General features: G+C 34.5%; 2 protein-coding genes and 1 non-coding gene across 3 annotated transcripts; all 3 read left to right on the top strand.

The window, feature by feature from the left end:
* The first annotated feature begins 1,120 nt into the window (after nucleotides 1–1,120).
* Nucleotides 1,121–6,110, top strand: LOC147394838 (2-methylene-furan-3-one reductase-like). The gene is made up of 4 exons (XM_086454444.1): nucleotides 1,121–1,614; nucleotides 3,725–4,048; nucleotides 4,937–5,096; nucleotides 5,708–6,110. Exons 1-4 carry the CDS (start codon nucleotides 1,156–1,158, stop codon nucleotides 5,971–5,973), a joined length of 1,209 nt encoding a protein of 402 aa, XP_086310570.1. The 5' UTR covers nucleotides 1,121–1,155; the 3' UTR covers nucleotides 5,974–6,110.
* A 975-nt stretch (nucleotides 6,111–7,085) lies between these two features.
* TRNAL-UAG (transfer RNA leucine (anticodon UAG)) lies at nucleotides 7,086–7,165 on the top strand. The gene has a single exon. It is a non-coding gene; the product is annotated as a tRNA-Leu (tRNA).
* A 5,343-nt stretch (nucleotides 7,166–12,508) lies between these two features.
* KLCR2 (Tetratricopeptide repeat (TPR)-like superfamily protein) lies at nucleotides 12,509–16,303 on the top strand. The gene is made up of 3 exons (XM_086454332.1): nucleotides 12,509–12,829; nucleotides 13,266–15,322; nucleotides 15,853–16,303. Exons 2-3 carry the CDS (start codon nucleotides 13,314–13,316, stop codon nucleotides 16,061–16,063), a joined length of 2,220 nt encoding a protein of 739 aa, XP_086310458.1. The 5' UTR covers nucleotides 12,509–12,829; nucleotides 13,266–13,313; the 3' UTR covers nucleotides 16,064–16,303.
* Nucleotides 16,304–17,817: the final 1,514 nt, after the last annotated feature.

Here is a 17,817-nt window from a genome sequence, read left to right as displayed (position 1 = left end):
GGATAAAATGATGAAGTTGCTTGATTCATTATTTTTCACAAACCAAGAGCAAATCGTACCACAAATTTATTCGATTCAAAAAAGCAAACTTGGTAACACAACTTCAAACTATAAACATAAGATGTTCATCCTAGAATCTCAATGCTACGTTATTTGAATTAATGGGAGAACTTCATGCATGTACTTGAAGATTCCTACTTTTTGAGAGTAGGATTAAAAGTTCTTCTAATTTTAAGGATTTTTACCGATGACCAAGGTATTTTTTTTATTTGACTTCACATTTGGATGAGGGTATTCTTAGATTTTCTCAGGAGAATTACTCTCCAATTAGGTTGGAACATTGGTCTACCAATGAAGAGCTTTCTTGTGTGTTAAACTTACGAGAAACCAACATGTGTCTTTTCTTGGAGGAGGTATAAGACCATGAACTTAGAATTGAATTTTGATTTTTGGACTTGAGTTAAAAGCTTAGGATGATTTAGGTTTGGGTGTTTAGACTATGCTTGAATGTGGATTTGGTATTGGGTCAAGATATGAATAATAGAAAATGAGTTTGGATTAGAGATCGTGTATAAACTTGGGTTGATTTATGGATTTAAAGTAATGGGTTAATGATGTGGATATGAAATTATATAAGATTAGGTACAATGTTTGGATATGCAAAACAATATGAGATGATGCATGTGTGCATGTATGCATGAAGAAATGCGTCAAATGAAGATTATTATACAACGTGGGTCCATTAAAGAATTTTAAACTCTTAATTGAAATCAACTAGAAATTTTAAAATTTTGAACTTTTCCTAATGGATTCGTGCAAATTAGGACATCTACATTAACATTACCAAGTATTGGCTACAAATATAATCCCAATATTACAAAAAAAAATTTCTAATAGGCAACATTTCAAAACCCTATAACACTCATTCAAACAATTTCAATAGTTGTTTACAATTATGATTAGGCTCAGATAATTCTAAACCGAAAAAATAGAAATTTAGCAAAATCTAAATCATGCATTTAGCAAAAAATATGGAGTGCCTATAGTAGTACCCCAAGCATCTAAGCCAGAAAACGCCATAGGCGCATTGCGCACTTCTAATATAAAGCTAGTATTAACAAGCAAGAGATAAGCAGTTGGAGAAAACAGTTAGAAATGGAAGCTCTCCTCACCACCACAAACCAACTAAACATCACCCACTTTCCTTTCTTCTCCAATCCAACACCAACACCATCTCCACACCTCTCTCTCACTCTCACCAGACCTCTCTCTTTCTCCTCCACATTCAGACAAGGTAATATAAGAAGATGGACAACAAACTCCTCTCTTTGGAAAAACCCATCTCTTACTTCTCACCCTCTTAGAATCTATGCTAGTTCCCAAGCTGCCCCTGCTTCCATGGAGACCTCCACAAGTTCTCCCATTCCCTCTGATATGAAGGCTTGGGTTTATGGGGAATATGGAGGAGTTGATGTCCTAAAATTTGATCCAAAAGTCTCTGTCCCTGAAGTGAAGGAGGACCAAGTATTGGTCAAGGTTGTTGCTGCTGCACTCAACCCAGTTGATGCAAAGAGGATGCTGGGGAAATTCAAGGCAACTGATTCTCCTTTACCTGTAAGTTTTATTTATTTATTTATTTATTTTATTTTTATTTTAATTGTGTGTGTGTGTGGGGGGGGGGGGGGGGGGGGGATATGTGGGTATTGGAGTTCTTGGTTGATGTAATAGGGAGTGGGCATGGCATTATTTGGGCTATTAAAGAAGTTTTCTTGAATGCGTATATGGGAAAAAGTATGTTGGAATTGAGAAATTAGTTTGATTTTTGGAAGATATGTGAAGGGAAAAAGAAAAGAAAAGTGGAATAATTTACTATATTTTCAAATGGGTGTATTCATGTGTTCTAGAGAATATATATTAAGGAACAAAGTTTATTGGGTTTAGAAGAAATGTGAATTGTAAAGAAGAAGAAAAAGATTAAAGTTTGGAGGAAATTTTACAAGAATTTATTTGTTTTTTATGTTTGTAATCTGGGGTTAGGCAGGACCTGTACCGGATATTTATAAGACAAGAAGCTTATTAAATTATGTGGTATTTACATCCTCTGGTGTTGTATAGTTGTTTTAAAATGTCATATGGGAGGAATTAATGTGTAGGTCAAGGAAAAAACCGATACTGTATTGGCCGATACATTCCCCATATATTCAATGTTTTGTATTGATCTAGACTGATATTGTAATATTGGCTGAGACATTCCAGATATATTCAATGTTTCAGGTTCAATGTTTCAGATTGATCTAGACCGATACCGATACATATCAGCCGATATTTTGAACTACAGCCCAATTAGTTAGATAAATGTTCTTTTTGAGTAGCGTCTTTTGGTTTTTATAAACAACTTTACATTTTCAGGTTAAAAAAAAACAATAAAAATACATGATATCGTATCTAAGTTGGTTTTGGACTAAAATCGTTATCGATATTCTCATAATATTGTACGCTAATTGATGTAATTGAAGCATGGAGAAAAGGAGAAGATTGCATTTTTCTTCCTTCAGAAGAAACTTTGAATCGACAAGACAAAACAAGATGAGAAATTATCTACCTGAGTTGAAATTCAAATTAATAATCCGAATAATGAAGTAAAACATCCCTTACAATGGTTCAAATAGAAATGTAGAATCCTAATATGACTTCACCTCCTACTACAACCAAACTTAACCAAAAATCGTAAACCCTTTTCCAAAATAGTAAAGAAAACTAAAAACTTTCTCAAAACATGTAACTAGCCCAAAACAATATATTCCTAAACTCTAAAATGGCTAAAAATTGCAAGACAGAGATGTTCTAAAAGTAGTGAAGTTCAAACTTCTAACTGAAATCCCCCCCCCCCCCCCCAAATGGCCTCTGTCTGAGATGTGTCCTAGAACCAATGTGTTGTGTAAATGCCTTAGATTTTGTTGCGTTACAAAGAGCTGCAGGGGTACTGCTGCCTGGTCAGCGGGCAGAGGTGAAGGGGGCAGCACCCCTTCCCAGGGGTGCGGGGGAGAGACCCCATTCTGAATTTTTAAGGAGTATGAAAAGGCCAATCGTATAATATTTTCTTAAGGGGTTTTCTATTTTTGGGGGTTTCTGTTTTGGGGAGTTTTATTTGTTTTGATAACTCTAGGGCTGTAAAACTTTAGAGAGAAAATAGTGATTGTTCTTGTTTTGTTCCGTAGACGTAGGCACACTGCCGAACCACATAAATCCTTGTTTTTTGTGCGATTGTGTTATTTTTGCTATTGCGATTTTGTCACACAATGAACTACCATTAATTTTCCCATTGTAGGCCTTTTCATTAGCTTTCCAACGGTACATTATAATAGTGGTTTGTTAACCTCTCATAAAGTTACACCCGTCGGAAGCTAGGGTGTGCAGAGGCACTGTTATTTGATCTTTTGGCCTAGTTTCTTCTGAATTCTGATCCAGTAGTGAACCTCTATGACCCATTCTACATCACTAATTTAGTGTTCATGTGATCTCAATTTACCTATCAATGGAATATAAATAAAAAAGAACAAAAGAAATCTGGATGCTTCAAGGATCCAACGCTCAATTGCCTTCTTATTTGCTTTGAATATTGAAAATAAGGCTTTGATGTTGTTGGCACATTGGACAACTTTATTTATTGAATTTTGGCATTTCAAGCATTTTATTTTATGTTTTAATGGGAACTTTGGTGTAGACTGTTCCAGGCTATGATGTTGCCGGTGTGGTGGTAAAGGTGGGAAGCCAAGTGAAGACCCTGAAAGAAGGAGATGAAGTATATGGAGACATCAATGAGAAGGCTTTGGAGAATCCTAAACAATTTGGTTCTCTTGCTGAGTACACTGCTGTTGAAGAGAAATTGTTGGCTCTAAAACCCAAAAATCTTGACTTTGTTCAGGCTGCTAGCCTTCCTCTCGCTATTGAAACCGCCCATGAAGGCCTCGAAAGAGCTGGGTTTTCAGCTGGTAAATCTATTCTTGTGTTAGGGGGTGCTGGTGGAGTTGGAACACTCGTAATTCAGGTATATTTTTATTGAAAACATTGCTTTGAGATGAGAAAACAATTACCTAAGCCTCTACAAAATAATTGTTCTCCTTTTCTCGTAGTCTATTATCCTTAAAATTGTCTGTTCAAGTGAGTAATCTTGTGCGTTTAGTGCTGAATTTCTGTTACATTTTGTGTGATCCACCACATGACCATGCGTACCCCACTTCTATGTGAACTTATTTTATATATCTATGTTATCTGATTCGGTGGCTTCATTCAGTTCAAATTCAGGTTCGCAATTCGTGGTTTGGGGTATATAGAGATGAGGGTATTTGAAGGTTGAAGTGATCAGTACGGTAAAAATATATATTGAAGATGGTAAATTTTGGGAAGAAAAATTAGGTTTTTTTATTTACAGGTTGAAGATGAGGGTATTCGGTCATTTTTCATTAGCTTATTAATAAGGGCGAAGGTCAAAGGTACATGCTATCAATTTGAAAATTTAGGGGATATTTCAAATATTATCAATATGTCGAGGGGGATGTAAAGAATTAACGTAAAATGACAATGTTTGTTTGGTTCGCTGCATTTCATGAAATAAGAGCGAGCCGTACCATGAATTGGTTCGGTATTTTAATAGCGAATTATGTAACCCTGGATTCGATCCCATGATTCATAGATGAACTCCACACCCTCCACCATGCCCATGTGTGTAAAACCAGTTCGCAAGCCCGATGTCTGCTCAATTGCTTTACTTCATACCTGAGGCAGCATTTGACCAGAACTTCATTGAGTGTGTTAAGCCTTGGGCCATATTTTTTCTTTTATCATATTGAATGAGCTATTTTTATTTAATCAAATTCATAAGAGTTAGTGCAAAATCAATAACCAGATTTTTTTTTTCATTCTTTTATGAGGGAAGCTAGCAAAGAATGTATTTGGTGCCTCTAGTGTTGCTTCTACTGCAAGCACGGGAAAACTGGAATTGTTGAAGAGCTTGGGCGTTGACTTGGCAATTGACTACACTAAGGAGAACTTTGAAGAGCTACCAGAGAAATTTGACGTGGTATTCGATGCAGTTGGTAAGCTATTAAACCGATCGCTCTATTTGCAGAAATTATGGATACCATTTTCATTGAGAAAAACAGGTGGACAAATTGAAATGATAGAAAAACAATGCTTCTTCAGTTATAACTATATATTTCTTTCTAAATCTCCCCCCACTAGGATATTTTATTTCTCCAACTTTGTCCTACTGTAGGATTGATTCCTTTTTTCTTATCAATTGTGCGACATAGGCATCTTAAATATAGCCTCAAATAATGTTGTCCCAACCTCGAGGCTTTGAACTAGGGAATATCTTGAGCTTGGATTTTTGAAGTCCTCTCCTGACTCTGGTGTTAATGCACATTTCTTGAAGTATCACTTGTTCGGCCTAGATTAAATGCAATTTATTGCACTCATGTCATTGATATTAATCGGAATTCAGAGAGGTTTATGTTAGGCTTTGATCCCCACTTATGAGGCCTACTATGTGAAATCCAGTATTTAGAGGTTGTAATCCTCGGAACCCACTCTCCAATTTTCTTGATTGAAACAATTTACCTTCCCTTTCGTGTAAACTATTTGGATTTTGATTCTTAAGAGTTACCTAATAAAAATTTGTAATTGTTATTTTCTTTTACAATAACAGGACAATGTGATAAGGCGGTGAAGGTTGTGAAAGAAGGGGGGAGTGTGGTGGTGTTAACAGGTGCTACCACTCCACCAGGTTTCAGATTCGTTGTCACTTCCAACGGGGCTGTGTTGAAGAAACTGAACCCGTATATAGAGAGTGGGAAGGTGAAGCCATTAGTCGATCCCAAGGGTCCGTTCCCATTCTCCCAAGTCGTAGATGCATTTTCTTATCTTGAAACTGGTAGAGCTACTGGAAAGGTTGTCATACATCCCATCCCATGAGAAGCAAAATCATTAGCGGATAGGTACTTGGGCAGTTTAATTATCAATATGCTTCTTAATATAATGTGCAAAAACTTACTATGTTAGATATTTCGAAATAGTTTGTTATATAAAATAATTGAGAGTTTGCATTTAAATGATCTTTTTCTTTTCTTTCAATTTTGCAAAATTAATGAATAATAAAGGGAAAAAAAAAAGTGAAATGAAAATATGGAACCCAACATTAATAAGTAGGCTAATAGAACACATATGATCTTAGTAATGTGTCCTGGCCAAACGGCGGCACTTTCTGCAATGCATCGTAAGGGGTAATGTTGTTCGGAAATCGACTTTGTTCTTATATCTGGGATTATGAACTAAAGGCACCATATTTTTCATTGAGAGCTTCTATTGCCACACCAACCTTTGCTAATACCACTCCAATATGAATGCTAATTCTTTGGTGATTTACATATGAATTGGTGTGGCATTAGCAAAATTTGGCACGGCAATAGAATATCTCTTTTCATTTTCTTGTTGATGTAATGCAACAACCACCACCACAACAACAACAAAGCCTTATCCCAAAGATTTGGCCTGGGCTAAATGAATCTTTTTCCTCCATTCCATTTCATCAAAAGCCAACTCTTCTGTCATATAGAATGAGTTGAGTTTGTCGGGCGAGTGATGGGTGATATTGTTATTGTTAATTAACCAATATTGTACTGTAATTTTCAAAGTCTTCCTTCTATTTGTCTGATCTACTTAAATTGTGAAGAATTATAAATAATCTTTGATCTATAAGAAGATAACAATAACTGCTTGGTTGATATGACACAAACAAAGCCATATAATTAAATCGCCTTTCACTAGTGAGAAAATGCTCTCTCTCTCTATGATGGTTACGTTGAACTTTATTTGTATTATTTTTTACATTGAAATAGGAAAATTCTTTAATTTTTATATTTCTGTTTAGAGATGGAATGTAATTCAATGTATCCCATCGGTTCGAATCTTCTTTTTCCTTTTGTACACTGCCATGTCATGAGGTGGGGAGTGGTAGAATTATGTGGAGGTAGAAAAAATATTAATAAGTTTAAATAATTGTAGTTTTGTACTCTTGTTAATAACTTGACAGTTTGGCCGAGTGGTCTAAGGCGCCAGATTTAGGCTCTGGTCCGAAAGGGCGTGGGTTCAAATCCCACAGCTGTCATTGTTTCTTTGACACTTTTGTTTTTCATAGAAAAACAAGTGTATATGTTTAGACTTTAGTCAACAAATCAAGTCTTGGGTGATTGTTTGCTCACAGACCAACATCTTTTTGACATGTGGCACTAATGATGGAAATAATAATAAGAGAATTTTTCTCTCCCGCCCATGTTTTAAAAATAAAAAAATTTCCTTATAAGATTATCTTGTCGTGTTCAAAAATATGATCCAACACAAAAGTGTTGTAGAGGATGAAATTCTCCTATTAAATTTGGGTATTCAATAGTCGTCCATTTTCAACACCCTTGATCAATCTTGAAAAAGTTTATCTTTTTTCCCTGAAAATAACAATCGAAAATTTGTAAAAAAAACTCATTTGGCTCTCTCCATGTTCTTTGTCCAACAATTGTGGAAGTAAATTATTCAAAATTTTAATCGATTTTCACACAATATTTTAAGAGAATTGATATTGCCTCACCAACTTTTTCTAATGCCACACCAATTGTGTGCGATTTATATAGGAATTGGTGTGTCATTAGTAAAAGTTGGCATGGTATTAGTAGCTCTCTATTTTAATTCCAAATTATCACAAAATAAAATATTATTATAAAGAAAAAACAATGTTTCATGGAAGAGAACCCCTTTGTGTCATAATCCAACGTTTACTTCTTTTTACCCTTATAGGGAAAACTATAAAACCCCACACGTTTATCTGTATAAGCAACTCATGTACATGAAGTTATATTGATTCACACATGAACAATAAAAAATTGTTTGGGCATTTTGTAAAGTTTCCCAAAGTCATGCAGAATTCTTTGTCTTTAATGGTGCTTTTTAGGTATAATGATTTGAACTTTTACTCTATTTTGGATCTTATTAATTAGGTAATTATGATTTGTTGCTATAGAGTTGCAATGATGATCCAAATGATTGTGTTTTATCTTATTAATAAGCAACTTTTGATCTTCCTCAATTATAAGGGGAAAAAAATCATTGGTAATTAGATATTAGTCTCTTTTTTACAATTAGGGTTTGTATGATTATATATGGAAAATTAGTGGGAAAATAATTTATCCTAAAATATGTGATTTCTAGGTGTATGATTACGCATTTTTTTCTGAAAAATGTTTTCCTCCCCACGTCCGACGAAAATGATTTTTCCAACTTTTATTATTATTTATCTAAAGGTTACCTAATAAAATGATTCTATCTTCTTCAACCTTCAAACCTCAACAACAATGTAAATTTTGAAGAAGTAAAGTAGGATGGAACTTTAAGTAGAAAAATTAATGGATTTCTAAAAGAAGTTAAGGCAGAGGTTGAATGCTATAAACTGAAGATGAGATTGAATAAGTTAAAATTAATTTATCTGGTTAAAGAGTTTGACGACGATATTTTTCGAGATTTAAAGTTTGTGTTTGTTAAATAACAATTTTTTTTTCTTTTTAATATTACAAGGTATCCCCACACCCTTTTGAAATGAGATTAGACAATATATAATATCTGACCCTTGGGTCAAGTACACTATCCCAAGCTTAATTGTTTGTTTTGTTAATTATTGTCGATAAATCAAAACAATGAAGCCCAAGCAAATTTTACTAAAATAAAAAAATGTCAAAATTAAGCAAAATCTCACTAAATATATGAGATTCCACTTTCCCTCCACACTCCTCTCCCATCGATTTTTACTCACACGTACTCATTTACCTCTCTGATTTCTCTTAAATTTCAAAATAATTTTTTTTCATCTCTCATTTCTCTTTCTGCCTCTCTCACATCTAATAAACATAATTATCTTTGCATTTCTCTCAGTCATGAAGTCTAATTAAACACCTCTATCCTCACACCCCAACAAAAAAAAAATACACACACACATATATGAATTACTTCATTCTCCTTCCTCTTTGGAATATTTCTTAGATCCATTTGTGTCATTTTCAAATTCAGAGAAATCCCACTAAATACATGAGCTCGGAATTTAAATTTAAAATCTAAAAAATTAACAAAAGCCTTAGCACTTTGGGGGAGAACATTAATCTTGAACTCATTTTAGAAAAATTGTCGGTACAAATGGGGTAATTGAGTGGAGCTTACATTCGTCAATTTTATAGGAGCAAAACGACAAACGTAACAAGTCAAATTAAACTGCACGCTTTTGTCAGTGTAGTAATTGCAGCTTTTGTTTTCTCTGACCCCAGTTGTGTCTCCATTCTATTATTCACCCTCGTTATTTTAGACAGCTACTATTAGCACCCCAAATTTTACTTATTGCATTTCTAATAGAAAAGAGATTTGTGAGACAAATTTATAATTTTATTAAAAAAATTCTCTTACTTTATCAAGTTTGTTATCAACAAACCTTACTTTTATAAATCAAACTTACCGAGAGTCGTTTGGCCTACATGAATTATTAAATTGACCATCTAATACCATAGTCTTCTAGATTTCGTGGAACACTTGAATACTAAGATAAATAAATAAATGAATCATTTTAAAGTTTGATTGTAGTTTTTAAAAATGGATGACTACCGAACTATCAAATTTAAAATTAAAATTCAATTGTGAAATTAACTATTTTTAAAAAAAATTAAAATTCTTAAAATTTTGTCTTTTATAATCTTAAGAAATCAAATCATATTTTTGGATATCATAACTTGATGCAATTAAGAACCATTCCAAGACATGTTAAGTAACAAATCAATGACACCCATTTTAAATTTTATGACGTGGATCCTCACTAAAAGGTTTGTTCGGTAACAAAATTGATAAAGTAAGATTTGGTAGGTAACAAACTTCTTAAAGTGAGATTCCCTTGTAGTTGTCAGAACTTCAAGAAAATTTTTTATAATAAAAATATAATAATTAAATTTATTAGGTAAATCTCATATAAAAAATAAATGAATAATGGAGAATAAGTAAAAATTTGTGTCATTAGAGGCTCATTTTCTCTTTGTTAGATTTTTATTTTTAGATTTTGAATTTTATATGAGCCTAATCCTAATTGTAAAAAACTATTGAATGAGTGTTACAATGTTTTGTGTTGTTGACATAATAATAACTTAAGCCAATCCTTTGTGATGTTTTGATAATGTGCTTTAAATTGAGGTGAGATAAATTATTTAAGAAATTGAAATGTAATAAGTAAAAGTTTGATTGTCAATAGCAATTCTCTTATTTCTAAGTACAAAAATCATTAGATGCTATAGTAGGCTAACAAAAGCGTGCAGTTTAATTTGATGCCAAAGTCGTTGAGGATTGCAAAACCACACCTATTTAAAGTGCCCACACCGTTAAATTCCCAAAATATCCCCACCCAATATTGCAAGTAGGAAATATATCGAAATTATAAATGATAAATGATAAATCGCTTGCTTGTAAATATGTATAATGCATTAATGCTAGGGGACATAAGGGACATCTTAACATAGTGACTAGTGCATGCTCGTAGATGTGTTTTCTTCGAGATAGGAGTAAAACTCATCCAAACATGGGTGCGCCACCATGTCAAAGTGTCTCCCATTGAAGTCACTCCAACACGACTCTATGTAAAAAATATACCTCCCAAAATGACTATTCCTGAACCAACACAAACGTAAAATAACACTATTAGAGTCCGTCTCTTTCATGATGAATGGCTTACTAGTAAATATTTATCAATCCCTCCCCCAATAATTGATGGTAGTCAATATTGTGAGGTATTAAATTAGACTTCAATTTAGAGAAAGGAATAGAGTTTCGAAATGAATTAACCTCCAAATCAATTGGATGTATAGCTTGTAATGATCCACTTAACAAATCCATATTGCTTGATAATCTTTGGATCTCCATATGTTCCTAGTTAATTGTAATTCGATATTGTGACAAAATTGAAATAGTGAAGAGATAAAATCACACAAAACACAAGGATTTACATGGCTCGATAGTGTGCCCACTACGTTCACAAAATAAAATAAGAACAATCACTATTTTCTCAAACGTTTTACAATTTTAGAGATCTCAATTTATAAAATCGAGAGTTAGTATAACATATAAATCTCCCTCAAATAAGACACCCTAAAAAATAAAAATCCTTAAAAAATATTACTTAATTATCCTTTTCATATCCCTTAAAAAATTCAAATCAAGGAATCAGCCCCCTGCAACACCGTAGTTCTACGTAATGCAACAAAATGCAAGACATTAACACAACAATTATCATCATCAAACTCATACAATAACAGAAATAAATGAATATCTTCTTTCACTATCTCAATCCATTTTCTTTATATTATTGGAGTCTATTGTTTATCATTTTTGTATTTTTACCAGGATTGTAAAACTCTAATTATGTTTCTTAAGGGTACATATTTCTCTTCTTTCGATGAAAAGATGCAGTCATGTCCAATGCCATTGAGACTATAACTATCTTGTTAAGTCTTTCATTAAATAGCATAGTGACAAAAATGTAGAGTGAGTACAGATGCGAGAGGGAGAATGAGAGCGTAGAAGTGTCATATTCAAAAATATATATATCGTAAGGCATGAAGTGCCTTCAAAACATTATGTATTAAGTCAATAAATATATTATACGTCAAATATTTTTTAATCTTCTGACTCTATTTATATATTAACTTGATTGTGTGTATCTAGTTACTTTTACATACTTTACCACAACTTATTTTTCTATACCAAAGATAACATATTTAATATTCTCTTTTATTATTTCCAAGAAAACAACTCAATTCCATTTAGTTAAGTTATGATTATAAAAAAGAAAAAAAAAGAATCACGTGCTTTATCTTGTTCAAAATTTAATTATATTTTCATTAATCTAAGAATTGAGATCAAGGACTCATGAAATATGATGACTACTGGTAAAACACATTATCCTTCTCATTAAAATATTACATATCTCAATGTTATGATTTAATGGTTGTGATTATGTATTCCTCAGGCCACCCGTGAGGGCACACTCTCAATTGTCTGGTGTGTGTGATGTGTGGGCATTGCACTTGCTTGAGGGGAGGGACCCACACGCCTTGGCCTAGTCTTTAACTCTTCCGGTCCCACTAGTTGGACGGAAGTCCAGATACCCGGATCATAAAAAAATTCATAATTTTTCATGGAGAGTGAATTTTTAACACTATGGCTCCTACAAATAAATCAAGTCCCTTGGAATAAAACAATTTTCCAAAAAAAAAAAAACTAGAAATATTATTTTTCACGAAAAATATGATAAAGCGAACGGGGCATATCCGCCTTTAAAAAAATTAAAATTAAATGATAATGTCCGTATGCCACGTGTCAAAATCCAGCGAAACAAACAAAACCCAAATCGGCGTGGCTGGCAGGAGTGGGAGAGAAGTCGCCTTCTCTTTGCTTCGACATTCCACCCCTCCTCCTTACCTTACCTCTCTATCTCTCTCTGCAAAACAAACTGTCACCGAATTAAAGTTAACTGGATTTTAATATTCCACCAATAATCGATTTTTTAGTTTTCCAATTTTGCCCCTCACCAGCCTGTCAATTTCCTCCTTTTTTTTCTCAACTTCTACTCCTCTCCCTCCAAAAATAAAATAAAAATAAAACAATCCCTCCAGCCATTTTTATATATTTGGCTCTCTTTCTCTAACATAAAAACCGGAGGAGAAAGCCTTGATGTTCCTCTTTTTCATGGTGGATTGTTAAGGTACGAATTTGTATATTTAGTTTATCAATTTTATTGGGTTAGTGAGAATTTCATGTTTTGGATGTTTGAAAATATTGAATTCCGGGTTAAATTTTATGGTGATTGATAGAGATCCCTAGTTGAAACTATCAAATCATTCTCTTACAAGGCTGTTCTTTGTAATGTGGATCTTTAATTGCAGAATTTGAGACTAATATATATATATGTTTTTTTAGATTTGGTGCAACTCATCTGTAAATTAAAGATCGATTTTTTGGCAAGTTTACACTCGTTTACAGTTTTGGGTATAATAGTATCTGTTTTGGTAATATTGGGAATTCTAGTTGAATCTGTATTGAACATTTGTTTTTACTATTTTAGTTCAAGTTCATATACATATATTTTTGTTCTCCATTGTTGGGTTTTTTGGTTTGTAATTCTCAAAATGGGTTTGCAGATTTTTCATCCAATTTGAGTATTTTGCTACTACATACCAAGAATTAAGATGCCTGGACTTGTTATGGATGCCAATGGAGATGGTTTGGTGAATGAATTAAATGGTGATTCTACACCTAATAAGGAAAATTCCACCTTAAACAAGTCACTAAGGAGTCCTTTAAGTCCCCAAAGCCTTCAGAGTGACTTTCTTGATCTTCCCACGGAAGGTGGGATCGACACCTCTATCGAACATCTCTATGAAAATGTGTGTGACATGCAAAGCTCTGATCAATCACCATCTAGGCCTAGTTTTAGATCAGATGGTGAGGAATCAAGGATTGATTCGGAGTTACGCCATTTAGTTGGAGGAGAGATGTTAGAGGTGGAGATAATGGAAGATGAGGTGAATAAACCAGAGGAGGACGCCGGAAGCTGTTCGGTTTCTAAAAAGGAAAATGGGTCTGCTGTTAAGAAGCGTGGAAAGATGAGTAAGGCCCGATCCGCAATTGCCATGCTTGTTCCTTCTGGACAATCGAAGGGATCTTCTCGATCACCATTGGAGTCCGAGGCATCACCGAAACCAAGTCCTAGAAGCAAAATCTCTCCTGAGAAGCCTCCAGTTAATAAACGGAGCGATAAGAATTCAAGCAAACCAAGTGTTGGAGTTGTCCCTGCGAAGAAACATAGAAATTTGGCTCTAGGAGGGGAAAAAGTGCAGAGTATAACAGAGGATCCTTCCGAAGAAAACTTAAATAACCCAGATCTTGGATTGCTTCTACTTAAGCAAGCAAGGGATTTGATTTCTTCGGGGGATAATACTCAAAAAGCTCTTGATTTTTCTCTTCGGGCAGTGAAATCATTTGAGAAATACGCAAATGGGGAACCTAGTTTAGAACTAGTAATGAGTTTGCATGTTGTAGCCGCAATATATTGCAACTTAGGGCAGCATAGTCTGGCGATCCCCGTTCTCGAGCGCTCAATTGAGATTCCAATCATGGAGCGAGGCCAAGATCATGGCCTTGCTAAATTTGCTGGGCATATGCAGTTGGGTGACACTTATGCAATGTTGGGCCGGCTCGAGAATTCCATACGGTGTTACACAATGGGTATGGAAGTCCAGAGACAAGTCTTGGGAGAAATGGATCCAAGAGTCGGTGAAACTTGCCGATATCTGGCTGAAGCCCATGTACAAGCATTGCAATTTGATGAGGCCGAGAAACTATGTCAATTGGCTCTTGAGATTCATAGACAGAATGGTGCACCCGCTTCTCTTGAAGAGGCCGCAGATAGAAGACTTATGGGTCTTATTTGCGACACCAAGGGAGATCATGAAGCGGGTCTTGAGCATCTTGTGTTAGCTAGCATGGCAATGGTGGCTAATGGCCAGGAAATTGAAGTGGCTTCTGTGGATTGCAGCATTGGAGACACATACTTATCTTTGGCTCGATATGACGAGGCAGTTTTTGCTTATCAAAAAGCGCTTACGGTGTTCAAGAAAACTAAAGGAGAGAATCATCCGTCCGTTGCTTCTGTTTTTGTCCGTCTTGCAGATTTGTACAATAAGACAGGGAAATTAAAGGAATCCAAGTCTTATTGTGAGAATGCTTTACAGATTTATGGAAAACCCATGCCTGGGATTCCTCCAGAGGAGATTGCTAGTGGTCTCACTGATGTTTCTTCAATCTATGAATCTATGAATGAGCCTGAGCAAGCATTGAAGTTGCTTCAAAAGGCTTTGAAGATTTATGAAAATGGTCCTGGTCAACAAAGCACAATTGCGGGAATTGAGGCCCAAATGGGGGTCATGTACTATGTGTTGGGGAACTACTCTGGCTCTTATTCCTCCTTTAAGAATGCCATCGCAAAGCTTCGAGCGAGTGGTGAGAAGAAATCTGCATTCTTTGGGATTGCTTTGAACCAAATGGGGCTTGCGTGTGTGCAACGTTATGCAATAAATGAGGCTGCAGATTTGTTTGAAGAAGCCAGAAGTGTTTTGGAACAAGAGTATGGGCCGTACCACCCTGACACACTCGGAGTATATAGCAATCTTGCAGGAACTTACGATGCAATGGGCAGGTAATGTTTTGATTTGCAGTTATGTAGTTTTGCCTAGTGAGCATGGAGTTCGTTTTTGGAAACCCCCAAGAGACCCCCACATTCTCATTGGTACAAGAATATTGAAAGGCATCCGAATTTATAAAAATACTCATATTTTACCCACGTTGAGATGCCTTTCAATACACGTGGACCAGTGAGAATGTGGGGTTTCTAGGGATCTCCAAAATCGCAATTTCAAGCATGTTTGTTTAGTGTTGGAGTGTTTCTATATTTAGTATCATTTATTTCAGCAGATGCGCATTAGTTGAAAAGGCAGATCTGCCTTTCTTTCTCTTCCATTCGGATAAATGTGAAAACTTTTGCAATCTTGAAGTCGTTAGAATAGTAGGCGAAGTTAGAGTTGCATTTTTTTTCTTCTTCTTTTTAAATAACTAAGATTGTGGAATATGGAAGGTGTTGAGAGCTAATTCTAACTACTCGATCATTGGGTTTATTCTTGGCTTTGTTTTCAATGGTCTCAGGAGTTATGTTATTTGTATGTCATGCAGGTTGGATGATGCTATTGAGATCTTAGAATATGTTGTTGGGGTGAGGGAGGAGAAGCTTGGGACAGCAAATCCTGATGTGGACGATGAGAAGAGGAGACTCGCTGAGTTATTGAAAGAAGCAGGCAGGGTACGGAACAGGAAATCGAGAACACTAGAAACCCTCCTAGACACCAACACACCTACCTTACATAAAGATGGCATTAAGGTTTAACAATGACATCCATGCTTATTTATGCATTTATGTAAAATGTTATGTTAAGAAAAGATTAGTTGGGGTGTGTGTGTGTGTGTGTGTGTGTGTGTCTGTTTATTAGATTCTTGTTGGGGATGATGGTGAAAAAAATAACAGGAAGAAGGGTCCTTTGATTGTAATGTTTATAATTATTTCTGTAAGAGATTGTTGTATTTTTATTCCATTGTTGGCTGAATTGATGAAATATCTTTTTCCCAATCATTTTTGTGTCACGTTGTTCAAGGAGTTGATGAAATTCATCTTTCCCATTGTTAGATCAAACGGTTTATTATTATAGATCAATCATATAATAGATGGAAGAAATGTTTTTTTTTCCTTCTTATGTCGATGCATCGTTGCTTTGTATATTACATGGGGCCCAAAAAATTGATTTGAGTCAAACCTGATCCCTTAAAATTGAAACGAGTTTAATTTGATTGCTGTATTTAATGGCCACCATCAACAGAACTAACTCCCACATTCATAAAATATGTTTGGCGTATCTTTACTACTATAATGCCTTCCACAAGACTCAATACTGTATAGCTGCAAGGTTGCCTTCAGTAGTCATCTTTTTCTTCCTTTTCATTTCTTTTAAGAAAACTTACATTACTACTTAAAAGGTAAGTTTTCACAATTTCTCCATCCTTCCTACCTTATTATAAGAGTACAAAGTTCATGAATTAATCATAAAAAGCATGTTTGGAGAGCCTTTTTCATGATTTTGGTACTGATTAAAAGCTTCTTTTTTTCTTCTTTTATATCAAATTATCACATATGGTAAAGATCTAAGAAATAGAAGAGAGTGAAAAATGGGCAGAAATGAGAGATTGCTTAGACTCACTTCTTTACTTTCAAAGTTTACAAGAATCTAATGGAATTTAAAAGTAATATTCTTTGAACCAAAATAACATCTCATTTTTTCTCCGTTTCTCTTTTTCGTTAAGGGTCTTCCAAAGAGACTCTTATCCCCTTCGATGAAGAAGGTTAATGCATGTTATATAGAACTCTTCAATTTTTCATATAAACCATGAATTAGAGTTTAAAATGGGTTACTTCTTATTACATGTAAAGAAGGTAAATTTAATTTTTGAAAAAAAAACATTAACTTATATTATATATAATAAAACACAATTATTGAGTCTCCTGGTTTGTGCGTGTGCGTGTGTGTGTGTGTGTGTTGTGTATAGGTCACACCTTTCGAATCCTATATGCACCTTCACTTTAAAGTGGTTATATTTAAAAGGAAAATGTTGGAATGACACAAATGGAAATACAAAGGTGACAAAAATGATGTGGTGACGCGCACAAAACCGTCGATGCTTTTTACTCGTATCTTGCTGAAAAGCATTTATGGTAATGTACATGACACCACATCATTTTGTTACCCTTGTATCTTCGCTTGTGTCACCCCAACACGACTCATATTTAAATGCTAAACACGTGCTAGGGTGGTTGGTATGTGTGGCTCGTCAAAGCAAAAAATATATATATATATATGGGGAATGCTAACGTCCAAGACCATATGGAGACGTTATCGTCCGTCACTTTTTTTTTTTTTTTTAATAATGCCCCTTTTCATTTTGACTTTTAATTAAGGGGTATAATGGTCTTTTGTATAATAAATGTTATTAACATTTATTATGTGAGAGAAAAGTGTTTATTATGTAAAAAGACTAAAATACCCTTATCTTTTTTCCTTAAAAGATAAAATAGGTAAATGTATTATTGAA

Source organism: Akebia trifoliata, chromosome 9 (assembly GCF_017979445.1).
Source record: "Akebia trifoliata isolate Shusen 1 chromosome 9, ASM1797944v1, whole genome shotgun sequence".
NCBI lineage: Eukaryota > Viridiplantae > Streptophyta > Magnoliopsida > Ranunculales > Lardizabalaceae > Akebia > Akebia trifoliata.
Note: the sequence above shows the minus strand (reverse complement) of the source record. Positions and strands in the feature narration are given on the sequence as shown.

What these genes read in the sequence shown, in the direction of transcription:
- LOC147394838 (XM_086454444.1), top strand. Translation starts at nt 1,156, where the DNA reads ATGGAAGCTCTCCTCACCACCACAAACCAACTAAACATCACCCACTTT. An exon ending in TTGGAACACTCGTAATTCAG is followed by an intron (nt 4,049 to 4,936) that starts GTATATTTTTAT and finishes TTATGAGGGAAG; the next exon opens with CTAGCAAAGAATGTATTTGG. An exon ending in CGTGGTATTCGATGCAGTTG is followed by an intron (nt 5,097 to 5,707) that starts GTAAGCTATTAA and finishes TTACAATAACAG; the next exon opens with GACAATGTGATAAGGCGGTG.
- KLCR2 (XM_086454332.1), top strand. Translation starts at nt 13,314, where the DNA reads ATGCCTGGACTTGTTATGGATGCCAATGGAGATGGTTTGGTGAATGAA. An exon ending in ACTTACGATGCAATGGGCAG is followed by an intron (nt 15,323 to 15,852) that starts GTAATGTTTTGA and finishes TATGTCATGCAG; the next exon opens with GTTGGATGATGCTATTGAGA.